Below are 18,060 nucleotides of genomic sequence, written 5' to 3' on the forward strand. Positions count from 1 at the left end.
CCTTTCTGCAACGATCCGAAATCACAACACATAATACTTACCTTAATATCTACTTATTTACAAACATATTTTCTTCCAACGTAATCTGGGCCATAACATAGTTAATCAGGATAACAGCGCCAACATCATCAATATCGACAAAGTTGAGGAACAATCCGCATCTGCCTTTGGCCTGCGTGCCATAAATAATACAACTCCGAACCAAAGTTTGACTTCGCCCAAATTAACTCCGTCGAACAGAACTGGCTTATTTTAAATTTTAATCTCTTGAGGCGTTACTGGGCGCAGGTAAAAAACCTACTTTATTTTTTAGCAATGATCGAAAAAATTAAATGCATAACATATCGTTATAACAGTAATAGTAAAAAGAAAGAAAGTGCTTGGTTGAAGGAAACTCATTCAATGGTAATTAAACAGTTTTTTATTTGTATACCTTACCTCTATATCTATTATCTAAAACAAAAAAAAAACAAAAGTTAATCCTAAATATTCATCATAAATAAGGTCAATTAGCCAGTCTACTGTGATTGTTAAGGTACATATCTTACCAGGGCAGATAATATAATATGAGAGAATTTTTTAACGTACATATTGATAATTATTATGGTATCTCGTATAGTCAACCTTAGAGCAAAACCCTGGCGAAAAACCAGGGGGGTTACTACAGAATCAAACAAACAAACGGGAGCTGTCATGCAATCGGTACGCATAAGCGTCTCTATCTTGTTATAATAATATAACAAGATAGAGTCGTAGTTAAACAGAACGCTAACGCTGCACTTCGAAGCTAAGGCCCGGGTCTCTTATTTAAGCCGTAGTAGGTCGCGTCCAGCGTCACGCCGTAGGCCGCGTCACGATCCTCACTATAGAAATGTACTGATGCGGTCTCCCTCACACGCCGACGTTGGCGCGTAGACGTAGTGAGCATCGTGACGCGGCCTACGGCGTGACAATGGACGCGAGCTACGGCGCGTAATAGGAGACCCGGGCCTAACTAAAATGCTTATTATCACAACTCTATCTCGTTGCATTAACTGCTACCGTAATACCACCGCACATTAGCAATAAACAATCCTTAGCAGCGTCCCTCGCTTGTGAAATCTGACGTAACTTGTATGGATCTGACAGATGTTTGACAGGCGAGCTTATTCGACTGTTAAATGCTAATGTGACGGTGGTGGTAAGGCAGCTGTACGGTTGCTTGACAACTCGCGTTTTCCAATATTAATGTAGTGACCCCATCAGTGGCAGCGTTTAAGAATGATGACTGGTCAAGTATGCATGCACTAAGTCATAAATGTTTTTTTTTGTTTTCTACGCCATAACGAAGTGTCCAGTGTCATCCTCAACGTACAGCGGGCGCACACGAGTGGACCTGAGAATAAGAACAAGAAAATTTAATACGTAGGCACTTACTTCAGAACACCAGAATTTATTTATTGCCATTAAAACCAAAGTGAAGCCAATGCAAGATCACCACTCTAGACGACCGTCTCGTTTAGCGATTAGTGACCCTGACTGCTATGCTGAAGGTCCCGGCTTCGATTCCCGGCCGGGAAGATATTAGGTAGTTTAAAGATAGATATTTATAGTTACTCGGGTCTTGGGTGTTAATATGTGGTATATGCATATTTGTACTATTAATCTACTTATCAGTGTACATATATCAGTTGTCCGATACCCATATTAGAGGCTCTGCCTAACTTGGTGTTGGATGGCCGTGTGTGAGATGCCCCCAAATATTATTATTATTATCATCAGCCAACACATTGTCTACTGATGGACATAGGCCTATCCAAATATATGTAATACCTATGCTTACACAACATACACACTTAAATTTGCTGTCTTAGTAGGTGCTTACCTCATCCTGGCGTGTTTTCTTCTGGTCATCATTTTGGATGCAGACGACTCCATCTGTAATGGCAAATTATTACAAGTTAATAAAAAACCAGTCAAAATGTATTGATTATATAAGTATTAAAAATAGCGAACGGGGTTTATAAGCTTGTTGGTGTTGACAGACATAACTTACCAACACAATAACTTAAAATTTAAACACCCATGCTTACCTCTTTTGAGTTTTCGTGAGATTGAACTGCACTTTCCTTTGATGGTTCCAATACAGCGCCCTGGGGAGGCCCGTATTGTGTGTTCATTACCCTTGGTCTCGTCCTAAAAATATAGCACTAATTTATATAATATGTACCTGAGTAAGGTAATGAATAATGTTCTAAAACATCCCGTATTTATCTACTTATTTCTACGATTTAACAATAAATATGTCCATGCCGGGAATTGATCCACCTGTAGGTCTGGTATAGGTTTATTAGGTTGTCGGAAACTATAAGAGTTTACGTTTTCTCGCATACAAAGTGACGCCTCTAGTGGAAACTATCATGCGACTTTTGACTGATAATGTATGCAGATGACAGAAGAAAACGTAAACTTTTATAGTTTTCAATAATTGCAAAACCTGTACTAGACGGGCTGTACCGTTAAATCGTCTACGTATGCAAACAAAAAAACGTACAATAACTACAAAGTTGATTTGAATGGAACAGTGACATAACATTAGTGCGTGAAACACATAAACTGACCGCTAGGCGCCGAAATAACATTGAGCGTAGCGAAACAACCTCTGATTTGCATGAAAGTACGTGATACCGCATAAACGGGTCAAATTAGAATTAAATGCGACAGTTTAACCTTGGCTTCTGATACCCCGTAGGAATATAACTGTGACTAATAAGTCTGGTGATGGCAATATTCGGCCAGCTGTCTGTGTATGGATGTCTGGCTAGAAGCACCTCAAATTAAAGATAATTTAATTTTTTTATTTTAATCTTAACAATATTTACAACTGGATAGGCTGGATACCCTGGCACATTTTAGGCATTTGTATCAATAGAAACCTTTTGTTAATTAGTACCTACTGATTTTGAGACTTTTGAGTTTAAAGAGATAACTAGAGAGCTGCGGTCGGAGTTAGAGTCGGTGATACCTGGGGTAGTGTACGTGGACAAGGCAGAGTTCACACTGTTGGGTGCCCCCATATTTCCGGAGGGTATCCCAGCCGTACTGATGTCCAAGTTGAACACATTATTGGCCACAAAACCCCATCTAAAACACCTCTCAGCCCACGTTGCCTTGACAATATTGAGAGGTAGTCTGTCTATGCCAAGGCTTACGTATTCCCTACGTACCGCACCGGTGTGGAGGCATGGGGAGGCTGCCTCTCAATATGACAAGGCTTTAAAGGAGCTCCTGGAGTGCATCATCAACATTGAGATGACGCCTCCTCAGTGGGATCAAGCGGCGCTCCCAATCAGGCACGGCGGGTTAGGCGTACGGCGGTTGCAGGACACCGAGCTCCCCGCTTTCTTGGCCTCTTCGTACGGGGTGATTGATCTCGTCATTCGCATTTTGAATGTTAATGGTGACGAGTTTAAGATCCCTTATGCGGAGGAGGCTTTGGATTTGTGGAGGGCTCGATGTCCTGCCAGCGATGTGCCTCAGCAGCCGGAGTGTCAGCGCTCATGGGATGAGCCGATTTGTAAGATTACTCTTAACGGGCTCATCGGCCAGAGTGTGGGATCAGAGCTCGCGCGACTGCGGGCAGCTGCTGAGCACGAATCTGGTTTGTGGCTTCATGCGTTGCCTTCACCCCAACTAGGCACACTGTTAGACAACGATTCCCTGCGCGTGGCAGTTGCGCTTCGTTTGGGCTGCAATATATGCGAACCGCATCGCTGCGTGTGTGGCGCGTGGGTGGATGCACAGGGGCATCACGGGTTGTACTGCGTCAGAAGTGCAGGCAGATTTTCGCGTCACCACTCCATAAATGACATAATTCGGAGGGCTCTTGCTTCTGCGAATATTCCAAGCGTGCTTGAGCCACCCGGCCTGTCTCGTACCGATGGCAAGCGTCCTGATGGGCTAACGCTGGTGCCGTGGGAAAGAGGGCGATGTCTGTTGTGGGACGCAACATGTGTCTGCACTTTTGCGCAGTCGCACGTAGCTTTCACTGCAGCAACAGCCGGTGCCGCAGCGGAGGCAGCAGCAAGGCAGAAATGCGCTAAATACCGCGCACTCATGACCTCATACATATTCGTTCCTCTAGCGTTGGAAACGACTGGGGTCTGGGGAACACAGGGCAGGGCATTCATAAAAGAGTTAGGGCGTCGTCTTAGGGATCGAGGCCATGACAAGCGCTCTGGGGCGTACTTGATGCAGAGGATCTCCCTCGCAGTGCAGCGTGGCAATGCTGCCAGCGTCATGGGAACCTTTGGGTCGGGTGCGTCCTGGGGCGGGCTATTTTAATTTTTTTAACTTGACGAAGGATGTTTGCTGACTTCTTTATTTTGTAAATGGACGAAGCATGTCGCGGATGAAATTATGTAATTTTATATTTTAATGACGAAACCTGTGGTGGATTTTTTTATGTGGAATTGTTAATTTTAATTTGGTCTTGCATGAATAAATATATTTTTATATTCTTAAAAAAAAAAAAAAGAGATAAATAATTAAAATGGCAATGACTACAGATGAAAATTAGAAAACAATACTACAATAAAATAAACACATACTTAGGTACCTACTAATAATAATAAAAATCGACTCACCTTGAACCAAATGCAGTAGCTGTAGCTATGGCCACACTCCCATCATTTTCACCCCCATTAGGATCCATTCTCACACCATTTTGATTAACATTAACTGGTGCTGCCTCCTGACGGCTCAAATAAAATACTGCATCACCTTGCATTGGCTGATTACTAAAGAACTGATTCTGGGCATTGGGCACTTTAGAATCACGGAGTTGATAAGGTTGGTACAAAACTTCGCCTTGCAATAATTGTGGTTGTTGCTGCGCCATGGGTTGGAAAGATTCCCGGGACTGCTCGTGCTTTTGTCTCTGGTATGACACTTCAGACTGCTGAGGTGTACGAGTATCTTGCACTCGGTAAAATACGGGTTGCGGAGGCCCCGAATCATCTTGGAAGTATTGGGGCTGTAGAGGCAGCATCGATCGTGCCGGCTGTTGTAAATGGAACTCTATCTCTTCTGGTTGATTAGCAGAGTTTTGACTGCTTCCTGGCCAATGTTTTGGCGCTTTCGAGTTTACTCTTTCCCTGCTGCTTTCATCAGATAGGTTTTCCTTATTCCTGATTTTCTGATGCGTTGGTCTGGGGCCTAGCTTCATAAGGATCTTTTGGGACTGGGGTCTACCTTTGTTGATCTGGGGCTGACGGTTGCGCTGAGCCATATGTTGGTTTACTCTTGCTACATTCTGCTGTTGGTTTACTCTTGCTAGATGCTGCTCTTGGTTTACTCTTGCTTGAATAACTTGCTGCGCCTCAGCTTGCCTGATTTGTTCTAGTTGAGCGTTATTCAATTGTTGCAAGTACAACTCAACTTGTTTTTGTTGTCCCTGCTCATTAAGAGCATCTTGCCGAGCTTTTTCCTGTTGCTCTTGCTGTATTCTGTCAAATTGCTCTTGATTACCGTTTGATTTATGATACTGGTTCAATTGTTGTTGGTACTTGGCGGCCTGATTACGCTGGGCCATTTGATTAAGGCTATTGAAGTGCTGCTGTTCCAAAGATGCTTGGACCGACGCTGCCTCGGGTTGGATCGGTTGAGTTACAAGGAGTTGCGGCGTAGCATGATTAATTTGTACCTGATAACCGACTTGGTTTGCAGGTATCTGCTGCAACGGCGCTTGGTGTAATGGAGCTGTAGCGACGGGAATCGTCTGCACTGGAATTGCATTCTGATGCTGCTGCTGCAAAACCTGTTGAGCTTGATTCAACTGCGCCTGTTGTAGTTGGGCTTGTATCAGCTGAGCGCGAATGTTTTGAGCCTCTTTGTATTGTTCAACTTGCCTTTCCAGTTCTTGCAGTTGCTGATTGTGAATGATCTCAGCTTGTTGATGAGCTTGGTCTTCTTGAGATTGAACATTCGGTTGGTTGGGTTGCTGGCGAATCTTCTCCGGTTTATTGTTGTTTTGTTTTGCCTCTTTAGCTTGTACGTTTTCATTGTTCCTTTGACCTTGATACTGATTTATTTGGGGTTGAATAGTTAATGCGGGTTGGGCTTGAGTGATTGGTACAGCCTCATTAGTTGGTTGAATGGTCAGTGGTTCTAGAAATACTGGCGTCTGCTGCTGGTATTGCGAATATACTGGCTCTCTTGCAATGATGAACCCTGTTCTTTGTTCCGGGACATCAGGAACTAAAAATCCTTTGCTTAGAAGTTCCCTGTCAGGAAACACAGTTTGTTCTTGCAGTTGACTTAACGTAGGGTCTACGGTCAGTGGCCCTAAGCTTGCATAGTTTGCTGGCAGTACATTCTGATTAAGCTGTTGAGTTATTGGAACACGGAATATGTCACCAGGGTTGGATAGGAAGCTGACTTGCGTGAGAGGGGCCAAGAATGCTTCTGGTGGATATGTTTCTATGCGTTGCTTTGTTACTTCTACTTCTACGTCATCACGCTTAGGAGGACTTGGTCTGTTAACATCAAGAATATCATTTCCATTGTTTGCCTCAGTTGTTGTGGGTGCTTGAGTTTGGGTCGTTTTCTTAAGAGGTTTGTCTGGTTGTCCTGTCTGAAGAGGCGTGAAGGAGAATTCATAACGTTGCTTTTCAAGGTCGTTAAATTGCTCCACTTGTTTCTGAAACTAAAGAACGCAGATGTTGCGGTGACCATAATAGTTTTGGCTGCACAACAACTCATGTGTGTCATAAATATTATCACACTTACACATGCATTGAACTATTTCACCCTTTTGATATACAAATCATTTATTTTACTACAAAATAACCATCACAAATACATAAGAACATCGATGCTGTTATAGTACAAATCAATAAGATAACATAATAAGCCTAGCGAAAGGGTTGCTGGGACAAATTGCCCTAGTATGTATGTATAGGTATAACTATTGGATGAAAATGAGGATCTAATATTTTAAACCAGTCAGAAAGACACTCAGACACACATACACATAAAACGACAAAAATACCTGAACACCATGAAGTTGTTGATTCAAGCTCTGAAGAGCTGCATTGATGCTGATGCCGTCATACTGCAGGCCGCTGACCGGTGACTGGCTGAACTCTCTGGTCACCTGACGACCGAATGGTGTAGTGGTTAGTGACCCTGACTGCTATGCTGAAGGTCCCAGGTTCAATTCCCGGCTGGGGCAGATAATTGTTTAAAGACAGATATTTGTACTCGAGTCATGGGTGTTGATATTTATCTGTGTAAATATCTCATCTCTCCGATACAAATATTAAAGGCTTTGCCTAGTTTGGGATTGGATGGCCGTGTGTGAGATGTCCCCACATATTATTATTATTACCTCCGTCACGGGGAGACCCTGGACCGTCACGTCGTCCACGTCAGGCCTGAAGGACGGGTTTCGGGGGTCCACGGGGATGAACGGGCTTTGCGGTGCCTGTAATTGTGGAGTTTATTACTATGTATATTCATACATAACACATACCTATTTAGAAGGTATTTAGACGCGGTATTCCTCTGAAGGATTGCATAGACATGCGTTATCAATACTACGCTTAGTTCGGATGACAAATTAACTACTAGCAGTACACCGATAGATAAAATCGAGTAAATCAAAATAATAATTTAAAAAAGTTGTTAGAACCATTAAGTTCAAGTGCAGATTATGAAAATCCCGCCAGCCCTCTGCATTTATGACCTTAGATAGGTTGGCTGCTGTAGTGGCTGGATGTGGAAAGCTAAGGACAGAGTAACTATTGTCTCTGGGAAAATTATCCGAAGAATTTCCAGCATTGGACGGCTATTATTGACTGACACCAATGATAAAAGTTATGTACCTATAGGTACCGACCCCTTTTGTTCCATCTAGTCATAACTACACTTTTAGTTCAACTATGGTATAACTAATAAGAAAAAGAAACGCTTAGTTCCAAATCCAGTATGACTTCTTTGAAGTCTTGACCAATATAATTCTTAACACACCTGATGATTTGGTCGTGAAGGAAGTTCAAACGCAGGTCCATCAGGCTTCCATCCGGACGGTGCGTAGGGACCTTCAGCTGCCACTGCAGCCACCAGCAATAATACTGCCAACTCCTGGGGAGAAACGATAATCGTAGGTAGGTATAGTAATTAGGCACTCAGCGTTATCTCTACTGCTAGGGCACGGGTCTTTTGCCAGTAAGGGTTACTAGTCCACCACGCGGGCCCAGTGCGGGTTGGTGGACCCCAACACAAGCAAGCTTGTGCTGAGAGAGTTGTCGAGTAGGTAGGCAACCCGACTGTCAGATGTTTTCAGAAAGCTGCCCGAAGGCCTCTGACTAGGCTAAACGACTGCTGCTGAAACAGCAACTAGGACCCATGGCTTTTAGTTTTTAGTCGGGATAAAAAAACAGCTGACTGGTGATGTGAAAACGATACCCCTTGTGGGGGACGTAGAGATATATTGATGCACTTTTACAACAACATTTATAGGACTGATGCCACATGGATCACCATTTTTCGGGCATAAACAGGAGAACCCAGGATTAGGTTTATTTGTACAAACTAAGAGCCAACTTTGACCACTATTGAAACATTTTCACTATTTCATATCTAACACGCAATACTTAATATTTTAACAACACAATCAATAATAAACAGACTCTGAATCACTTTTCCAAAAAATCACTGCCAAAATTAAGGAACCAAGACGTGTAATCACCTTCATTTTCGTTGGCTTTCGCTTGCCACGATGCGCCTGCGCCGCTCTTTTATAGACAATACGATATTCGCGAGTAGTATGCCAGACACGCTCAAAATCGACCTTACTGGTTTGAAATAAGAAGTTTTGCGGTGACGTGATGTCTATGACTTGGTTGGGTTTGGTCCCGCTGGGCTTATGAATGATGACACTCGAATTATTTGATAAAAGAATGGTAGATGGGTAGGTAGGTACTTACAATTTTAAACAAACATAATTATGATACATACATAGATAGGTACATATTATGCTCACGACTGTAATCCCTGAAGGGGTAGTCAGCGAGTCAACCGCTTTTCGCTGTACATTTGTACTCACGTGCTAGGTCGCGCCCCGTATCGCCGTTTTTGAATGAGTACAATGCACTTGTTACACACCTACCCCCTTATTCATAAAAAACTTACTGGGCGCTTTAGTTATTGAACTGTTTTGCCACTCTCTGTCAAAGAACAAATTGTTCTCTGTCAGAGAGTGACAGAACAATTAAATAGCTAAAGCGTCCAGTAACTTTTTTATGAATAAGTGGGCATTCCACCTGTCAGGATTCAAACCCGCGACCGGCGGCGGCCTCACGAATGAGAGCCGATACAAATTCCTTATTTTTAAATTTCAGCCAAAAAGTCATCATCACCAACAAGGTACCTATATCCTTCTCCACATCTACTTACCTAATATTTTGTCTCAAGTTTCATGTTAGTTTCCGCTAGAGAGAAAACAAATCTTTCATAGTTTATTCAAACTACCAACCCAAGCTAGGATTAGTTTATCGTGCCGTGCCTATCAATTGTTAAGTACATAGGAGAATAATGATTTATTCGTATTGGGTCAAACCGCACGGTTCCAGTTAAAACCATGCCACTATCGAGGGGGTTAATTTCGAATTCAGTGAATGATATCACACATGGCCCTTCTATCGAAATATTCGTATTGTTTGTCGGTGTTTGTGTATTTGGTCATCTAAAAACACCTTTGTTAGGTATATCGATATAGTAAACTAGTCGTATTATAAGTTGTACGTTTATGCAATATGGTAGGTACGTAATCAAATCATAAACGAATGTCATAATTATACTGTCGTAAGTTGGTACCTATTTACTATTTTATTGATGATTATTTATTCCTCTAACTCCACGAAGAGCATAGCACCTCCACAGTTCTTCTCCAGACGTTTCTGTCCTGGGCTCTTTCCTTGGTTTCGTCCCAGGAGATTCCGACGGCATTGAGGTCGCTGAGAATGGATCTCCTCCAAGTTATTGCAGGTCGCCCTTTGCGCCTTGCGTTTATTTTTTTATTTATTGGTAGAGGAATACAAACAGTACACAATACAAATCATTCTTAAACTATAGTTACATAGGTCTTATTCTAGTACTAGTCTAACGCCCCTTTGGCGATATTGTCCTCTGGTCTTCTTAGGCAGTAACCGATCCCACTGTTTCTCTACTACTCTTTGCCTTATAACATCTCTTACCATCTGGTGCATCACCAAAACCGACTGGCCAATAGACAAGTAGTAGGTACGTTTAATATTGTACCGAGGTTCCCAGGTTCGATCCGCGACCGGGGCAGATATTTTTTTTATGTATACCTACTTACTGACGATACTTCTTATAGACAGGTAGGTACTTATAGTCTAGTATAGGTACCTATAGGTATTGTATTAATTTTTGTGGGGCTAGTTTCAACACTCGGGAGCCTTTCGTCCACAAAGAACTCATCGACTCATCTACCTACTAATCAAGGGATTCGAACCCGCATCTCCCTCCTAAGATTCGTAAAACCGGACCATTACTTACCCGACTGAACTAGATAGATAGATATAGAATACCTACCTACTTACACTTTGTTTGTACATAAAACGAATAATAAAATTCTCAAGTTGTAACTTCATCAGGGTACTTAATAAAAAAATATAATTATAAACAAACAAAAAACCCGACTGCACGCTTAAAAGATGAAAACAAGCCCCAATGTTAATGGATAGTATCGCAGGCGGGGACCAGCCGAGGGTTCACCATTTAGCTGAATGTTACTTAGATAGGTAGACAGGTACCTTGTGTGGCGGTCAAGTTGGTAGAGACAACCTTTGTATGTCTAACTACCTACCACTGTTCTCACTGATGAAATTCTACCCTGTATTTTTCCTGCGATTGTTCTGTCAAGTAAAAGCATCATACATAGATGCGCAAAGCCATGACCTAGCTGAGGCGCGGGTGGAATAGCAAATTCAATATTTAGGTTCAAGTACAGTCGGCAAAAAAGATAGGTAAGTATCCACGTTACAGACTTACAGTCGTCGAAATATAAGAGGCCCGTTTGGACAGCTCCAAAATGTACCTATGGGATGACAGCTGGTGTCAAACCTAAATCATAAAAAATCTAAACAATAAGTAACTTTTGGTGCTTTAAAGTTCTTTTTTCTTTCGGCCGTTAAATATTAAGCAAGATTATGTTTCTTTTTTGTATTTGTTGAAGCGCCTGAATTCACGCACCGAGCACATACTAACATAGGCTAATTAGATGATTTAATTGTATTAGGTACTAACACTTCACTGGCGGTTCTATTCATTGCAATACAGTTATCATATCGTCAGCTCCCGTTTTTTATTAATAAACCTCCCGGATACTCCCGAACATGGTCCTTCGAGCCGGATGTGAAATTTGCATTGTTCTACGTGGATATATAAGAAGAAGTGACGTGCAATCAATTAAAAGCGGAGTTAATTAAAATTAACAACTGATTGGAGGTTACCGGCAACGTGGAAGTTGGACAAATTTTGGATTTACGTGGTGTTAAGTCTGGACTTATGAGTGATTATCACCCAACACTCTCATTTAAGGTATAAGTATAAGTGTTAATCACTGGACTTAAAAGGTTGGTTTAATTATATAACTTTTGTTAAATTTCTTTCGAGTTAGAATTGTACCTATCGCATCGTTAGTTAACAATAGCAAATATAACATAAATTTGCAGTAATATAGTCTCATTATCGTATTCATAAGAATATAGTTAGCTTAGCTACATCAGTTTGACCTATATTACATTAATTGTTACATTCCTATCAGCGAGATTAGCGAGGTAATTCATTAACAAAAGGTTCAATGTCAATGCACTCATAGTCAAGGTTAATTTAAACTTCAGACTTATTTATTTACAACCGTAACTGTAATTTACACCATAATAATATCAATACAACACTTGTTATCTACGTAAACATATTAAAATATTGTTGTCAAATCATTAAAATATGTACAGGTTGTATTGATTAATTAATTTCCAATTTACTGTTTAGAACATTAGTAATTAAACATCAGGTAATTTGCTACAGTAATAAAAGTATTTACATTATAACATAATATCGAGAAGTTATTAAGACAAAATAAAAGTTATTACATAATAAAATTTAGTATAAGTACACAAAGATTAAAACAGGGAATATAATTATTAAATAACATTATATAAAACTTAAGTTAACAGCTGTTTTATCTCAATTCCAGGTTGATACTCTCGTCTGCCAAAATGACCACCGAAGAGAAGCTAGTTAAGAAACGGAGCAGCTACAAAGGCCGCTTAACTATGTTTATTAGTTACCTAGACACGGTAGAAAGTTTAAAAAATTCCGATATTGCTGAATTGCAATTGCGTATAGGTAAGGTGGAATCATTGTACGCGCAATATGACGAGGTGCAGTTGCAACTTGAATGTGCAGCTGATGACATGCAATCCCAGTTAAATGAGCGATCTATGTTCGAGTCACAATATTACAAAGCGTTGGCCAGAGCTCAGAATTTATTAACTAAATATAATAAAAGTAATAACGATGATGCTTGTAGTGAGAATGTTACCCGAGCTAGCAATCATAGGCTTGTTAAATTACCTACCATACAACTGCCAAAGTTTAGTGGATCGTACGAGAACTGGTTGGAGTTTCATGACACCTTCAGTAGTCTAATTCACACTAATGATGAGATTGACGAGATTAACAAGTTTCATTATCTACGTGCCTCTCTGGAGGGATCTGCTGCTGTGGTGATTCAATCATTTGAATTTTCGGCTAGTAATTATGCTGTAGCTTGGAAGGTGCTATGTGAGCGTTTTGATAACAAGCGGCTGCTGATACAAAATCACGTTTCAGCATTATTTAATATTGACCCGATCTCAAGGGAATCATCTGTCGTTTTGAAACGTTTGATAGACAACTTGAACAAAAACCTGCGAGCGTTAGAATCATTAGGTGAGCCAGTTAAACAATGGGACACACTTTTAATCCATATTGTTACGCATAAATTGGATCAAAAAACTTACCGTGAGTGGGAGGAGTGTAAAGGACGTTTAGACCAGAATAGCTCCATCACGTTTGATTTGTTTATCCAATTTGTGCGTGGCAGGGCTGACTTAATCGAGACTTTAGAGATGTCCCGTAACTTGAATTCGACGTCACATAAATCGAGTTCTAAACTAAAGGCGATGGTTTCCGTACAGCACACTAACAACAACAATAACTCCAACACAGACTCAATTAAAAATGTTTGCCCAAAATGCAATGGTGACCATAATTTATCTAATTGCACACAATTTCTTGCACTAAGTAACGAGGCTAGGTATAACTCACTGCCAAATTATAAGGTCTGCTATAATTGTTTTAAAATAGGTCACTACGCGAACCACTGCAAGAAGCCAGGTTGCAAACTGTGTAAACGTAAGCACAACACTCTCGTCCACGTCTCAGAGCCAAAAGTAAGTAATGCAGTGGCAACTGACAACATCTGTCAAAGGACCGAAAAACGGTCTGTATTTGAACCTTCGACGTCTGTTGCTGCCACTGCACCTGCTAGCATAAATAATGTAGCTTTATCTGCAAACATCGGTCATCAACAGCAAGATGTGCTATTATCAACCGCATTAGTGATATTGCTTGATTGCAACAATGTCGAACACGTCGCGCGCGCAGTTTTAGACAGCGGAAGCACATCCAGCTTTATGACCGAAGAGTTGCACATGCGACTAAATCTAGATGTCGCTCAGATAGATAGGTCAATTATGGGAATTAATAACGTGACTTCTCACGTAGGCAAAAGGTGTCGTGTACACTTAAAATCTTTAGATAAATCTTATTCTACAGATCTTCATTGTTTCGTTTTGCCATCAATTACGAGTAATGTCCCCGGCCGCGAGCTAGATCTATCTACTTTACAACTGCCTTCTCATATTTGTCTGGCTGACCCTACATTTTATAAGCCTGCCGAAGTCGATATTTTAATCGGGGCTGATCTCTTTTGGGATTTGTTAGGGTCGCAAAGGATTAAGTTAGGAACTGGTAGGCCTGTTCTTTGTGAAACTAGGTTAGGATGGATTGTTTCAGGTCCTAACACTAGTAATTATGCCTCTTTGATTTCAAGCGAAATCAAATGTAACTTCGCTAAAACTGAATCACATTATACTGGTGAGATGGATGACATTAGGCAGGACTTGACGCGGTTCTGGCAGCTAGAGGAAATTAATTCCAAGTCATCGTCATCACATTACTCGCCCGAGGAGAAGTTATGCGAAGATCATTTTGTTCAAAATACGTCTCGTCTTCCTGATGGACGATTCTGCGTTCGGATACCCCTTAAAAACGACCCTGAGTTGTTAGGTGACTCTCTTAAAAGAGCTACACAGTGTCTATTTTCTTTAGAACGTAGTTTGAAGCGTAAACCTGAGACAAGTCAAATGTACCACGACTTTCTCACTGAATATCAGTTGTTAGGCCATATGTCTGAATGTGAGGGACCTCATTCCTGCGCTGGAGCCTACTTTATTCCGCATCACGGAGTGTTACGTGAGAGCAGCTCCACGACAAAGCTACGCGTCGTGTTCAACGCAAGCAGTCCTACAACTTCAGGCATTTCATTTAATGATCTACAGATGGTTGGCCCGGTAGTCCAGGATGATTTGCTGTCTATTTTACTTCGTTTCAGGCAGCATAAATACATTTTAGCAGCTGATGTGGCGAAAATGTACAGATGCATAGAAGTACATCCTGATGACAGAAATCTACAGCAGATTGTCTGGCGTGATAATTCTAGTAATCCCATCACAGCCGTTAAGTTGAATACTGTCACCTATGGTACAGCCAGTGCTCCGTTCCTTGCTACGCGCTGCCTTAAACAACTTGGCCTTGAATGTAACGACAAGAAGATAGCTGAAATCATATTGCATGACTTCTACGTCGATGACTTGCTCACAGGCAGCGATGATTTGGAGGAAGCCAAGGCAATACGTGAAAGCGTTACCACGGTGCTAGCATCCGCAGGTATGCATTGAGAAAGTGGAGGTCAAATGAACCCGAATTGCTTTCAGAGATTTCTGAGACATCACTTGATCTTAACATTGGTTCTCAAGAGCCGAACAAGTTGTTAGGTCTTGGTTGGCATTCGGATTCAGATGACCTCTGCTTTCCATTAAATTCATTGATAACTGATGGCAATACCAAACGTGAATTGCTTTCTGTTATTGCTCAGGTGTTTGACCCCTTGGGTCTTTTAGCTCCATGTATTATTACCATGAAAATGCTCATGCAAGGTTTATGGTTGGACAAGCTTTCATGGGATGAACCGTTGCCTTCGGAGATTAAGAAGCGATGGAATGAGATCACCAAATCTTTATCCCTTTTAAATGCCGTTCGCTGTCCACGAATCATGGTTTGTGACGCACATAAAACTGTGCAGTTGCATATATTTTCAGATGCATCTGAGCGCGCATATGGTGCATGCGCGTATGTTCACAGCGTTGATAGTACAGGAGATGTCACGGTTCGATTATTGATAGCCAAAAGTCGTGTAGCACCGATTAAGCCAGCGACAATACCGCGTTTGGAGTTGTGCGGTGCTTTAATGGGTGCGCGACTTTTTGAGAAGGTGGTCGATTCACTTCGGATCAAGATTGATCAGATCTTCTTTTGGTCAGACTCCACAATTGTCTTGGGATGGTTAAGAATGTTGCCTTGTAAGCTTCAGCCCTTTGTGCGTAACCGCGTAGCTGAAATATTAGAAAAGGCTGGTAACCATACGTGGAGACACGTTCCCACAGATTCAAATCCAGCAGACCCAATATCTCGTGGTGTGGATATTGGTAACCTGCTTGGTCTGAAGTTGTGGTGGTCTGGTCCTGAATTCTTGAAGAATGATCTGTCGGAGTGGCCTTCTCAGCCCAAGCATGTCGGCCCTTTACCGGAGACACGTCCTGACGCTGATGTATCTTTGAATGCAACTATTTCTGAAGGAAAAGCATTCGTTGACTTTAGCCGCTTTTCAAATCATTCACGGCTTATCCGTGCAGTGGCTTATGCTTTGCGTTTTATTAAACATTGCAGGAAGCAAATTTCTGAGACTGACTATTTGACAGACGAAGAATTACGTAAAGCATCAAATCTATTAATTTCAAAATGTCAAGAGGATTCTTTTCCTGAGTATAAATTACTATTAAATAAAGAGAGTTTGCCTAAAAAAAGTCCATTGCTTAAATTTAACGTTTTTATTGACGATGACCACATCATGCGTGTTGGAGGTCGTCTTGATAACTCAAATTTTTCGTATGATAAAAGGCATCCTATATTACTACAGTCCACTGATTTGTTTACACAACTATTATTTACCTATCAACACAAAAGGTTGATGCATGCCGGTCCACAGTTGTTACTGGCATGCATTAGGGAAACTTATTGGCCAATAGGAGGTCGTAACTTAGCGAAGGCCTGCTATCACAAGTGTGTACTATGTCAACGCATGAAGGGTAAAGTAGTGACTCCTTTGATGGAAAACTTACCTCAGCAGCGTCTCCTTCCAGGTGGTTTTCCTTTTGAAAGTGTGGGTGTTGATTACGCCGGTCCCATCATGAGTGCATCTCGTCAAGGTCGCGGGTGTAGGCTTGTTAAGGTGTATATCTGCATCTTTGTCTGTTTCACTACCAAGGCAATTCATTTAGAGTTGGTAGGTGATTTAACAAGTAATACCTATTTATTAGCAATGCGCAGGTTCATTGCACGTAGGGGAAAGCCTCTCCATATATTCTCTGACAACGGTACGTCGTTTGTTGGTGCGTGCAATGATATTACCGCCTTCCTAAAAAGCAATTGCAATTTTTTGAGCGAAAATATGGCCAATGACAACATAAATTTCCATTTTATTCCGGCTTATACGCCTCATTTCGGTGGTCTTTGGGAGGCGGGTGTCAAGTCAACCAAGTATCATTTACGGAGAGTGTTGGGAAATTGTAACCTAACTTATGAGGAGCTTAACACCACCCTCACCCAGATTGAAGCAATTTTGAACTCCAGGCCGCTTACTCCACTATCATCAGAGCCTTCAGATTGCACCCCACTGACGCCGGGACACCTGCTCATCGGACGTGCCCTGACTTCCTTGCCGCAGCCAGACTATCAGGATCACTCCACTCCTCTTTTGACCCGCTTCAAACGCATTGAGCAACTTCGCCAACACTTTTGGGAAAGATGGAGCAAAGAGTATGTCTCGGAGCTGCAGCAGCGTGTAAAATGGCGTTCATGCAAGGATGGTCTGAAGCTGGACACCTTGGTCGTTGTGAAGGAGGATAACCTTCCCCCCCTGAAGTGGAGAATGGGGAGAGTCGTCGCCGTTCATCCGGGCTCTGACGGAATCGCTCGGGTTGCTGACATAAGGACCAGCACTGGGGTCATCAGACGGGCCTTCAGTAGGATATGTCAACTGCCAGTCGCACCTTCTTCTTGTTGAAAGCGATCCTTTCAACGCCCGGGGATATGTTGAAGCGCCTGAATTCACGCACCGAGCACATACTAACATAGGCTAATTAGATGATTTAATTGTATTAGGTACTAACACTTCACTGGCGGTTCTATTCATTGCAATACAGTTATCATATCGTCAGCTCCCGTTTTTTATTAATAAACCTCCCGGATACTCCCGAACAGTATTTCATCAAGTAAATCAAGAGAAAATAGCAAATTTGTGTGCACTGTGTTTTGACAGTGACAGTTGACGATACGCAACGTTAACGGAGGTTCGAAACTTGTGTTCGCGACTCAGCTCTTACAATATTTTCGAACCTCCGTTAACGTTGCGTTTTGTGAACTGTCACTGTCAAAGTGTAAGGCAAAATTTGTTAGTTCCAAAACTGACTACGTTAGCGCTGGTCTTTTTTCATATATGTATTATGTTTATGTACCTAGTAATTATCTAAAAAAGTATCGAATTGCCACGTTAGCCCGTGATAGGTCTAGCTCCGGACAATTATTAAGCCTAAGGAATCAAATCTC

At 41.7% G+C, this 18,060-nt stretch overlaps 2 protein-coding genes across 2 annotated transcripts; one reads left to right on the forward strand and one right to left on the reverse strand.

The window, feature by feature from the left end:
- Positions 1–960: 960 nt before the first annotated feature.
- LOC105383582 (putative mediator of RNA polymerase II transcription subunit 12) lies at positions 961–8,812 on the reverse strand. Its single transcript, XM_011553657.3, has 8 exons — positions 8,732–8,812; positions 8,011–8,124; positions 7,370–7,465; positions 7,031–7,135; positions 4,626–6,685; positions 2,073–2,175; positions 1,865–1,917; positions 961–1,375 (listed from the first exon to the last, which is right to left on the reverse strand). The coding sequence occupies exons 1-8, from the start codon at positions 8,735–8,737 to the stop codon at positions 1,315–1,317; spliced, it is 2,598 nt and encodes an 865-aa protein (XP_011551959.3). The 5' UTR covers positions 8,738–8,812; the 3' UTR covers positions 961–1,314.
- Positions 8,813–11,233: 2,421 nt separating this feature from the next.
- Positions 11,234–15,074, forward strand: LOC125491091. The gene is made up of 2 exons (XM_048632180.1): positions 11,234–11,607; positions 12,266–15,074. The coding sequence occupies exon 2, from the start codon at positions 12,288–12,290 to the stop codon at positions 15,072–15,074; it is 2,787 nt and encodes a 928-aa protein (XP_048488137.1). The 5' UTR covers positions 11,234–11,607; positions 12,266–12,287.
- The last annotated feature ends 2,986 nt before the right edge of the window (positions 15,075–18,060 follow it).

Source organism: Plutella xylostella, chromosome 31, assembly GCF_932276165.1.
Source record: "Plutella xylostella chromosome 31, ilPluXylo3.1, whole genome shotgun sequence".
Taxonomy (NCBI): Eukaryota; Metazoa; Arthropoda; class Insecta; order Lepidoptera; family Plutellidae; genus Plutella; species Plutella xylostella.

Excerpts from the sequence above, each read along its gene's own strand:
- LOC125491091 (XM_048632180.1), top strand. The coding sequence starts at position 12,288 with ATGACCACCGAAGAGAAGCTAGTTAAGAAACGGAGCAGCTACAAAGGC.
- LOC105383582 (XM_011553657.3), bottom strand. Across the intron at positions 1,918-2,072 it reads CTCACGAAAACTCAAAAGAG|ATGGAGTCGTCTGCATCCAA; the intron begins GTAAGCATGGGT and ends TTGCCATTACAG. Across the intron at positions 1,376-1,864 it reads AGAAAACACGCCAGGATGAG|GTCCACTCGTGTGCGCCCGC; the intron begins GTAAGCACCTAC and ends TCTTATTCTCAG.